General features: G+C 36.2%; 1 protein-coding gene across 1 annotated transcript in view; it reads left to right on the top strand.

Annotated features, from left to right (window-relative positions):
* The window catches only part of NFX1 (nuclear transcription factor, X-box binding 1), a 64524-nt gene that overhangs the window by 21074 nt on the left and 31328 nt on the right, over positions 1–12122 (top strand). The window contains exons 6-13 of the mRNA XM_026843552.1: positions 3672–3743; positions 5179–5318; positions 6359–6458; positions 6596–6813; positions 7892–7989; positions 9369–9399; positions 10523–10605; positions 11477–11585. Coding sequence (XP_026699353.1) covers positions 3672–3743; positions 5179–5318; positions 6359–6458; positions 6596–6813; positions 7892–7989; positions 9369–9399; positions 10523–10605; positions 11477–11585 — 851 coding nt within the window. The remainder of the gene's footprint in view (positions 1–3671; positions 3744–5178; positions 5319–6358; positions 6459–6595; positions 6814–7891; positions 7990–9368; positions 9400–10522; positions 10606–11476; positions 11586–12122) is intronic.

Here is a 12122-nt window from a genome sequence, read left to right as displayed (position 1 = left end):
AAGCACTGTCTAAAATTATGTAATGAGTCATCCAATATATTTTCAGTTTGAATCAGAGCTATGTTTCCATAGGTTTTGTGACCCTGGTAGTTATGCCTTTCAGATTATTTGATGTCTCTTTTACACTTGTGTCCTGGTTTTGGCTGGGATAGTTAATTTTCTTCATAGTAGCTAGTAGGGGGCTAGGTTTTGGATTTGTGCTAGAAACAGTGTTGATAATGCAGAGTTGCTTTCCTTGTTAAGCAGTACTTACACAGAGTCAAGGCCTTTTCTGCTTGTCACCCCACTCCACCAGTGAGTGGGCTGAAGGTGCATAAGGAGTTGTGAAGGGACACAGCTGGAACAGCTGAGCCCAACTGACCAGAGGGATATCCCATACTGTATTGGTACCATGTTCAGTATATAAAGCTGGGGGAAGCAGAAGGAAGGAGGGGACACATTTGGAGTGATGGCATTTGTCTTCCCAAGTCACCATTACACATGATGGAGCCCTGCTTTCCTGCAGATGGCTGAGCCTGCTGATGGGAAGTGGTGAATTAATTCCCTGTTTTGCTTTGCTTGTGTGCTTGGTTTTTGCTTTACCTATTAAACTGTCTTTATCTCAGTCTATGATTTTTCTTACTTTTCCTCTTCCAATTCTGTCCCCGGTCCCACCAGGGCAGAGAATGAATGAACGGCTGTGTGGTGCTTACATGCTGGCTGGGGTTAAACCACAACAACTTGTAAGGAATGTCTGAAATTGGTGGTCGAATTCAGAAAATTAGCTCATAGAGATAACAGCAGTTCTTCAGCCTACTGTTGTCTGTAACCAGCTCAGTTATGTGCTGATCTCCTTTATACCACCAGAACAAATAATTTTCTACTGAAGTGGTATTTTGGTTATTCATATGTTTTGGGAGTTTGTTGTTTGTTTGTTTGTTTGTTGTTTTTTTTTTAATTTCCAACCTTGCTTATGTATTTTTAAATGGTTGGCCAATTAGGCCTTGCATAGTTTCAGCTGGCAAGGAGAACTTCAGAGTCTTAAAAAAAGTTTGTCATTATGTTAATCTCTTTTCCATGGTGTAGAGTTTAGTTTGGATGCTTGTGTTGGGCTAGCTAGTGCCACACTTATTTTGGTGAAAATGAGTGAGGGAAGTTTACACTGTTTGAATAATAAATCTTTATTTGCTCAGATTTACTGAAAATGGGTTAGTAACCATTTATATAAACAGCTCTCTTGGCAGAGCTGAGGAATAGGCAAGCAGCTGTTCGAAAGGGAAGTGATTTGCAAGCCTTTTGCTTCACAAAGTTGAGTTCTCTTCACATTTTTAGGTTAAACACACTGAAATTCATTTCTCTTCATTAGGTTCTACATCAAAGAAACATCTTGCTTAACCTTCAGGAAAATGTTCCTGATAGATAACAAACTTCATGACAAACTTTTTTTAAGACTCTGAAGTTCTCCTTGCCAGCTGAAACTATGCAAGGCCTTAAAAGCATTTGAAAAAGGTCTTACAAAGTCAATAAACAAAATTTTCTGTAGCTTTCTCTAGTTTAAATTTTAGTATCTGATCTTTCATAGATCTTTGGTGCTGTAATTTTTTCCACACCAGTTACTGGAAATCCCTTTGGGCTGTCTTACAGTATCTATTTTCAGTGTCAGGCAAAAGGAAATGTAATTTTTCCTATGTCTAGATTGCAGCTTTTATTGTATGCCAGCTCTCTAGAGCAGCAGCAGTAAATTGTGAAAAAAATCCTCCATGATAATGATAGATAATGGTATTTCACTAAAAATAAGACTCAACATTCACTGAACTGAAGGTAATAACTGAAGTCTACAAGGCTGTCTTTTTGAGTGTAGTTTGTAACAGTATTAAGTCATTCAACTAAACGTTTTGCTTAGTCCCTTAAAACAGACTAGAACTCTAAGGTGTCATGCATCTTTATCATCTAAGGAGAATTTTTTTGCACTTTCTGTGTGTGTGTGTGCGCTCAATGAAATTTTAATTTCTATCTTAACTGTTGTGTGAAAGTGTGCCAAGACTGGTCTCATGGAAGTAATGTTAACAGTGCTTGAATATGACAGTGTTGAGGAAGATAATATACCAGGGAGAAAACAGTGTGACATGATTTCTGAAGATTATGTGTCTTCTCCCTTTTCCAAGTTACGACCTTCATTGTAGTATTTTGAGTTTATATCTACTTTGAATCTGATTCTTAAATTTAGAAACTGTTATCTAGCCTTTAGAATCTTGCATGGGTCTTGAAGTCAAGACAGTGAAATACATAGGGCTGACCTTTTACAAGAAGTTTCCTGTTGCAGAATACGTAAGTTAATTCTCATTGTCTGAAGTTCCACAATACAGTTTTGTTTTAATGGGTTTGCTTTCTTTGTGTTTTCCTTTGTATCATATTTACCCTGCTCCATCCAGTTTTGCTCTTTTGTCTTTCCTCGTGCCTGCTCTGGTGCTTATTTATCATTTCATTATGCTGTAAAACTGACCTATCAAACGAGGTTTGTGGTTTCTTTGATGGTTTGTTTTTTGGTTTTGTTTTTGGTGGTGATAATTTGTGTTGGATTGGTTTATTGTGTAATGGCTTGGTTTTACTACTAGAGCTGGCATAAATTGAGTGATAGATTAGGCCTTCTTGTCAACTGGGAGGAGTGATTTTACAGGAGGAAGGGAACCAGACCACAGCTGATTAACTGCTGACATGACTCAATTATATTGCATATAACTGTAGTAACTGGTGTGCTAATTAGTACTTGCATAGTGACTGTACTTGAGGGAATTTAGTAATTACCATGTAATTGAGTAGTCTGTGTTTATGGGTTTTTTTGGTGGTTCTGTTTTGGTTTTTGTTTTTTTCTTTTGCCTAGGGCATCTGGACTGGTCAGTCCTGGCCACTAATAATTGTTCAAAGTGAGAGTTGCTGTATTTGCAAAGGAAGGGAACTGGGAGCTGGCTAAGGAAGAGTGCAGACAAGTTAGTTAAGTATAATTTCACAAACCTGAGCTTCTCTATGCTCAGTAGAGGTCTTATATGCAGACAGGGACCATCTAGTGTTTCTTGATGTAGGAGGTAAGATCTTACAATCAAATAAAAGACTGGCATTGATGAGACTTGCAGGAAATTGCCCTTGATGTTAAGAAAGAATACTGAGGCAGACTTGCTGCATCTCCTACGCGTTATCTTACAGGAAGAGGAGCAACAACTCTTCCTGGTGGTGTTAAAAATGCTGAGTTCAAAGGTAAAGCCACCAACTCAAGAAATTCGTAGAGAAGTTTTTGTCTCTAATCTGTTTAATATTGCTGAAGAAAGAAATGTATAAATGGTTTGGACATGTGATATTTGTTTTGAGTGTTATCTGTGATGAACACAGTTGAGTTGATACGTGTCTGCTGGTGAAATGCAAAATATGGAATGTGTTAATAGCACTGTTACTGTTGATTGGACAGCAGCAAGAATACTGAGGTTTCTCTCAACATCAATGACATTTGAGACTGATGCAACGGTAATATTTTTTGCTAGTGCTAATAACGCTTTCATACCCTGCAGGGAGTGTAGGTGGCTTGTATAATGTTCTGATAACGTACTGCAGATTGGGTCATGGTGGATTGTTTCTCTGGGTGTATAGTAAAGCTAAAGTTAACTGTACAATTTTATTTGCTTTTTTCACTTATGTTTAAGCCTGTGCCATCCAGGACCTTGCCCTTCGTGCCCAGCCTTTGTGACAAAAACATGTGAATGTGGACAAACAAGGTGAGAGTGCTTCTATTATACAAACAAAAGTTTATATAAGAATAGTTTATTAAAGGTTAATAAAATGTTTCTTTCTAATAGTTTATTAAAAGTTTACAGAACAAACTTTTGATTCTAAGCTGTAACTTTTGTGTGCTACAATAATGTGGATAATTTTATACTTTAAAAAATGCAATTACATTTAATCTTTTAATAAAAAAAAATATTAAAAGAATTGTCAGTGTTAACATCAATTTATGGTACATGTGGCCAAGTGGTCCAAGAAGTCTGTGAGTTGATTGGATTTTGAAATCCTATTCTAGTATTTATTTTATTTTGTAGAAGACAGAGAAAGAAAGAAGCAGAAAAATTTCACACTTTTTCTGTCTGAACAGAATGTAATACTGAGTTACTCCATTTCAGAAATAATAATTTCAAAAATACCATGTACATTTCTGGGAAGCTGTACTGCTAGGAAAAGAGAAGTCTCTAGTATATTCCAGACTTGAAGGCTATCTTTTCCTTTCATGTTTGATGCATATAGTGTAGTTGCCAACAGCAAGACTGTACTGCCCATACTATCTGGGCTTCCCTGTATAACTCAGTTGTTCTGAGTCTTTAGAGTCCTTGTTCTAGCTATCTAGAACTGATTCTGTGTAATAGAATGTTTGCATATGCTAGTTCCCAGAACCAAAACAGACTGTGATTTCTGTGCTAGCATTCTTGCTCTAGAAAAAAGGTTTTCAGAATGTGACAGTATTTGTAGTTGAAAGCACTTTGTCTTCAGTAGAAAAATAAACTTCTTGTAGATTACTGAATTTTATTTTGCATAGTGAGATCACCACCTTTATTATAGCTATTCCTTGCATTTAAAAGTTTAGTAGATGCCACCAACTTTTTAATTTTTTTTCCCAGATGCCAGCTACTTTTATCAAATTGCTGATTTTTGTAATACTGCATTTAATACTTCTAAATAGTATTTTTTCATATGTACTTTATTAGCATTCAAATTACATGGTATGACATCTCTGACTTCAAGATGGTTTAGAGTTGCCATTTCAAATGTACATTTACAGTCATTGTATAAGGCCAGCCAAAATGGGGAAAAAAAAAAAAGGGAAATTTATTGTCCCTATTTTAAAAAAATAATTAAAACACCCAACTCTTTTCATAACCATAATATTAGGTTAAGGTTAGTGTAACTTTTTTTTTTCCAATTTTGTTGAAGGAAAATTCTGTAGACTCACTACTGTGACAAGTGTCCTACTGTAGGGAGGTAGGAGAGGGGAAGCAGGGGGAAAAATTAGTGGCATTATCTCCTAAAAAATCCTTTCATTAATAACTTATGGTCCCTTTCGAAGTCTTTGGCATTTTACTGAAAATGTATTTTCCTTTTTTAAGAAGTGCTTTATAGATACTGAGGTAACTGACAGACTGTGGTGTCATTTTTCTACAGTCATTCAGTTCGCTGTGGGCAATCAACAAAAATTCATTGTTCTAATGTATGTGGAAATACTTTAAACTGTGGTAAGCACAGCTGTACTCAAGTGTGCCATGCAGGAAAATGTTCACCTTGCCAGTTAACAGTACAGCAAGGTAAGTACGAAAATGCCTCATGTATATCCAGTCTATAATACGAAAACAACTGTGCGGAAAAAAAAATAGTGCCAAGAGGCAAGTGCTTTTTTACTTAACAAAACCGAAATCTATTTGTAGAATATTTAAAAAATGGAAAATGTGTCAGCAATGCTATATATTTAAATAAGAATGAGTGTGATTAGAAAGAATCCTGCCAAGATGATTAAGCTGTTGGCATATGTGCCCTATTAAGACACGCTGGTGGTACTGAAGTTTGTTATCTTGAGAAGACTGAGTGTGGCCTTTCAACAGCTAATGGGAGGTAATCAGGAAGACATAGACAGGCTGTACATGGTGGAGGATGAGAGACTATGAGTTGAAGTGTTATAAGGAAAAATTCTTCTTGGAAACTTGGAGATTTTCAAGGCCCAGCTGAATAAAACACTAAGTAACGTGGTCTGATGTGATTGCTGACTCTGTTTTAATTAAGGGCTTGGATTAGCTGATCCCCTGAGGGCCCTTCTGACCTGAATTGTCCTATGATCTTATTAATTTTTTACTGTAATTCTGAGACTTGATTAAACAGTACATGGAAGAAGAATACAAAGAAGTATAAGATTTCAACAAGCTACTCATGGTTTCTGGTAAAATTTTCTAAACCTGGTCTTGAATGGAAATTAAATTGTCCAAGTATGTGTGCTAGTATACAAATACATTTTTGTTGGAACAGTTTATATACAAATTTGCAAGTTAATTTTCTCAAATTTAAGGTAATAATTTATGTATACTGCTTTAATAAGTAAGCTTTTTGTGAATGTAGTACTTCCCCTTGAATTTTTATCTCTTTATTGAAACAAACAAAACAGGGATTCCAGCTTCTGTAGGACTGAGAAACCTCTATTGCTGAATTAAATCTAAAGAACTACTTCCTTATCCTTCTAAAAACTGACTGTAACTACTTTTCACATTTTACCTTTTTATATTTGCTGTACTGCTGGAAGTGTTTTGTCACTGATATTCTCTTGTGTTGTTTTCTGTGGAATACTGATTTCTTTCAGTGTGTTACTGTGGAAGCAACTTTAAAGAAGTATTGTGTGGGACAAAGGAAGAATTCTCTGATGGATTTGGAAATTTCTCATGTCAGAATATATGTGGCAAGTAAGGTCATTATAATTTAGGATTTTGAAAAGAAAAAAGATCATTTTATTCACACTCAGTGATCATGATACTCTTAGATAATTCCATTTTTCTTTGTTTGTTTTGGGTTTTATTTCTTTGGTTCTGTGTTTTTCCAGAAAATTAAATTGTGGGAGGCACAACTGTACCCAGGTATGCCATCCTCAGCCTTGCCAGCTCTGTCCACGACTTCCGCAAGTAGTTCATCGCTGTCCTTGTGGTCAGACTCCTCTCAGCAAGTTACTGGAACTAGGATGTGTTGAACGTAAAATATGCACAGACCCTATACCATCATGTGGAAAAACATGCGGCAAACCTCTTTCTTGTGGTAGCTATGGTAATTAGACCTTTCTGCATCGGAGTATCCAAATGATGTAATTGTTTTAAAAGGAAAAAAGTGAACTTTAACTGTTTCATTTCAATAAATAAATATTTGATTAGTGATACTGAGTTTTATACGAACTGAGTGTAAAAGCCACTGCAGAGCCTGCAATCTGTTTGTTTATATTGATACTTAAAATCGGGAAATATATTTGTCTAGAAAGCACTAACACCAGCTAGACTTCAAAATTTTGTTTACATACACCTTTCCTGTATTGGTAAAGGAATAGAGCTGTAAGAATTTGCAGAGTGGTATGTACTGATGTCTCCTAAAAGCCCACTTAGATCTTTGACTTTCATGTGGAGACTCATAGAGATAAATCACTGTTCAGATGCCTTCAGTAAATACTCATTTCCTGCTGCTGTAAAAGGGTCATGAAGTAAAAAGTAGTGTTGGAATTCAGAGAAAGTTAGGTGCAGAAGCAGTTTGACACTTCCAATGAGTGCATTAGGTAACTCAAGTGTATTCAGCTATGAGATTGTGTGAAGCTCCAGTTTTACAGGCTACATCTTTAATCATGATTTTTAGACTTTTGAGAGGAGAGAGACCAGTGCTGTCAAGATGAGGGCTGCTTAATAATGACTGATCCATTCTGTCAGTCCAAGGACAGGAAGTAGAAAAGGAATGAGTAACTTGGCTTTTACTTGAGCTTCAGTTAACCTAGTAAGTGAAATATGAAGGTGTGCATAGTAAGTCATTCTTTTGGGCTGAAAAGGAAGAAAAAGTTACTTAAAATTCTTGGAACTTGGGTAAGATAGTATCACAGGATCTTTTATTCCAGTTATTTATAATAAAATGTATGCATTCTTAATGTTAATTGTAGACCTGAAACTCTAGTCTATAGATTCATGATTAAAAATTGAAAATAATGGCAAGATTTTATGCACATTTAACTCCAAATAGTTAATTTATTTGGACACCCAGCTGCACATAAGCTTAGTGGTTTTGACCAGTGATGCTCCTAATAAATATCAAGTTCCAGGTCATGGATTTTTCTTTTTAATTGTTAATCTTTGTGTTTTCATTTTGCTAGAGTTCGTTCACACCTGTGAAAGCCTTTGCCATGAAGGAGACTGTAGACCATGTTCTCACACATCAAATATTTATTGTAGATGTGGCTTCAAAAAAAAGGTGAGTATAAAGCTTGACCATGGAAACAGGTTATCTTTGTTTTTTAAAGCTGTGGAGAAAAGAACTACTTCAGTTGAGGGAAAAAAAAGCTACTGAGAGGTGCTGTGCTGCTTAGTTGCAAGAACTATTATATATTAACTGGATTATACTGGGAAATGCTAATATAGGCTACTTACTGTGAAGGCAATCTTTGGAAGTATTTTTGCAGCACTTATGCAGAATTCTGTTTAAACTGGCTGCAAAGTCCTATGTTATCCTGCAGTTTTTATATAGCACAAAGAATGGTAGTTTTAAAAAGAATAATGTAAACGAAGAGGAAAAAAAAGTAGCATAACATCAGCTAATTAAAAATTTATACTAGTAGCTTGCAGATTTGTCGTAGAATTTTTGAGAGAAGATGAAGTTTTTTATTGGTACCCATTCTTTGTACATATGTATAGTGACCCAGCAGATTCTCAGCAGTTGTTTTATAATTAATATATTCTTTAAAATAGGTTACTTTCTGTAATCATAGGTTTAAAATCTTTGTCTACTGTCATATGAGCCTTCTGACCTGTTATGTCATCTACAAGTAGAAGTGGCTTCTGAATGTATATGCCTATAAGTACATAGAAATGATTGAGACTTTAAGGTTGGAACAGTTTTCTGCTGCAAGTTTACTGATGGTGGTTATAGGGTAGAAGGCTTCAGATAGTTTCATTTTGAGGCTTGAAACAAAGTAGTGAGGTTTTTTTAGTTTATGCAGCTTGATAGATACTTTTCTAAGAAGCATCTTTCTGGTAGGAGTGAAGTACAGTGATAATTTCAATCAGTCATGAAAAATGTGATGCTCAGAAATGACAGCTTGGAATATAAAGTTGTGATGACTGAAGGTTTGAATGTAGTTGATCAACAGTGTTCTTTTCATCCATCACATTTTATTTTCATGTTGAGGTCTTTAAGCTAGGTAAAGCTTCTTTGATTGTGAGATTTTACTTCAGTCTGTCTTTCTTTTTTAATCAAGTAACACTTGCATTTTTGGGACATTTGGTCAAAACACAAATTTAGGCACTCTGTCAGTGTTTTGTGGGAGAGCTCTTGGTTTCCTGCATACGAGTTTCTGGTATTGTAGGACAAACCTTTATCTACTGAACAAAGTGGTGAATACAAAACTACATTTTTTTTTAATTGGTATTGAATCTTTTAAGGAGAAAGTATTGTGTTAAAAGCTTTTAGGATTTTTTTCCAGCTTTTGTTTCACTTCTGTGTACAGAAGTGTTACACCTGTGAAAACTGAGTGTGCTGCTTCTTTCTGTATCATGTGACTAAGTGTTTTCCAGATAAGTAAGTTTCAGTTGTTCCATCTGTTTTAACATAATGGCTTGCTGTTTGTTTCCTAGGAAGTCCCATGTGCTCTCCTCAGAAATAAAGGTACAGTGTTATGTTACATATATAATGTGAAATTGTTTTTAAAAAAAAAATTATGCACAAGTCATATTAATTTTGGGTTTGAGTGACGAAGTTGGCAAACATTTGATCAATACTGCTTCTTTTATCCATACTTCTATTCCAAGTTGGTAATTTCTTGAGATGCTGCTACTTCTGGGAAGATGTTTGAACTAAACCTTTAATTTCTATTCATCTTTTATATAAGGAAAGACTTCTTCAGCATTTCGTCTTGAAGATTCCAGACAAGCAGTCTATTTCAATTTGAACAGTCTCTCATGTCACCTGCCATATTCAATAGGTTGCCCCCCCCCGGCATCCTGCATATCTTTAGGTCAACTTGCACAGCTCTCATGTGAAGTAATGCTTCTGCTCTGCTCTTGTCCAAGTTCCTGGGAGAAAATACAAGCTTTGATTCTGCTTCTGCTGGTCTTTGCTTCTGAGCTTGGCAGAGAGTTCCCATTTGACACTTCTTGGTATTCTGGATGTAGCATCTCAAAATTCACCTTTTGTGAAATGCTTACTTGATGGACCTCTGTCATACTGAGTTACTTATTTTCAAGATACATAAGGAGGTAATAGGCATACTTACTAATTTGAGCTTTTTTCTACGAAGACCTTGCTCTTCAGAATCAAAGTGATTGTTTTGTGACCTGTGTGTGATGTTAAGGATGTTCTTTGTTAGCACTAGTTTCATGAGTATATTAGCAGTCGTTGTATTTAGCTGACTTATACTGCCTTACCTATATGAGCAGTCTTAAATTGGATGTTTATGGTACTCCAGTGTATCAGGATATCCTGCTTTCTGTGTTCTGTTGTACGGTGTCTATGGTGTAAAGACTAATGTGAAATAAATGAGTTACACGTATTCTGCTCTCCAAAATCCTTTTGAACAAGAGTTTTATTTCAAGGAAGCCAATTGTTCACATGGGCAATTAATGTTGGAGAGCAACTAATTTGTTTGCTTACTAGAGACTTATTTCATATTAGTCTTTTCTAGGCCATGCTCTGCAACAGTTTTAACATAATATTGTGATCACAGGTTTTTTTTCTCAGCATGAGCAAAGACAACTTATGACTGGTTTTGGGTTTTTTTTGTTTTTCATAGCTGCTATTACATTCATGTGTGACAAGCGATGCAACAAGAAAAGATCATGTGGACGACACAAGTGTAATGAAGTTTGCTGTGTGGTAGGTTTACGTATTGTTTTATAAAATTGTCCATTGTGATGTGTGTTTGGTTTTGATTGTGATGTTAAAAAATTTTTTTGCTTTTCTGTCTTTCCATTTTTGGAGCACATCTTCTGTAAAGACAAGCAGAAAGTTGGGGTTGTTCAGCCGGGAGGAGAGAAGGCTCTGGGAGGCCTTATTGCCACAGCCTTCCAGTACCTAAAGGGGGCCTACAAGAAAGCTGGAGAGGGACTTTTTACAAGGGCACATGGTGATAGGACACTGAGGGTAGTGAGGCACTGGAACAGGCTGCCCAGAGAGACTGTGGCTGCCCCCTCCCTGGCAGTGTTCAGGGCCAGGTTGGACGGGGCTTTGAGCAGTCTGGTCTAGTGGAAGGTGTCCCTGCCCATGGCAGGGGGGTTGGAACTAGATGATCTTTAAGGTCCCTTCCAACCCAAACCATTCTGTGATTCTATGTCTCTATTTGCAGTATTGGTCATGTTCAAAAAGTTTATGTGTGTGCATTTATTTTGCAGCATTTGTTCTATGGGTGCCACTGTAAATGCAAAACCATGTTCCTGCCTATATGCAACTAAGTTGTTGTAAAGGTGCTTTTCTTCAGTGCAGTGATTCCAGGGAGAAGAGGGAGGGGAAGGATATTACTTAATATAAGAAGCGTAAGATATGATGTATTCATGGCTGCAACAGAGGTCTTAACAGAATCTGCTTTAAAAACTGTATCTATACAGTGATGGAAAAACTGTATAGATCAGGCCTAAGCTATTTTTTGCACTATACGTTTTGTTCAATTGAGTACATTATGACCTCACGGAGAAAAATAAGCCAATGGTGTTTATGGTTTATTCTGCTTTTCTTCTTTGCATTCCCTTAGGACACAGAACATAAGTGTTCTTTGGTTTGTGGTCGTAAACTCAACTGTGGGCTTCATAGGTGTGAAGAACCCTGTCATCGGGGCAGTTGTCAAACATGCTGGCAAACAAGTGAGTTATGTGCACAAGAGTACCTTATTTATTGTAGAAATCTATTCACTTAACTGGTCAGAGTTGGTCAGAGAATGAGATCCAAATTGACCAGAACCTGAAGAATATGCAGTTTGTTTTGATTGTATTTTTTTTCATGAAAGAGAATGTTATTTAATTCTAGATGAGTTTAAGTGGTGAATTTTAAATTAAAATTGAATTACAGTGAAATATATTCAGTTATGTGTGTTGATCCAGCAGTCACTTAAAAAACTTGAGGAATCACGCAAGGAAAAAAAGCAGTTTAGAAAGGTAATTTCTAAGTTAACAAAACTCTTGTTTAACAATGTGATAGTTGTTAAAGATGTTCAGAATTTGTTCAGCTGCTTAGAATTCACACTTTCCCAACTTGGTACACTAGTGATTTTTCTCTGGACAGAACCATCTGAAGAAATAAGATATGTCAGTCATGTATGTCTTAGGCTATCTGGTCACGTTCTGAATTGTGAAAATTAGTACTGAATTGCTAGAAATAGATTGACAGCCAGCAGGTATTAA

The sequence above is a fragment of the Athene cunicularia genome (assembly GCF_003259725.1).
Source record: "Athene cunicularia isolate RWA chromosome 2 unlocalized genomic scaffold, athCun1 chr2_part1, whole genome shotgun sequence".
In the NCBI taxonomy this organism is placed as follows: domain Eukaryota; kingdom Metazoa; phylum Chordata; class Aves; order Strigiformes; family Strigidae; genus Athene; species Athene cunicularia.
Note: the sequence above shows the minus strand (reverse complement) of the source record. Positions and strands in the feature narration are given on the sequence as shown.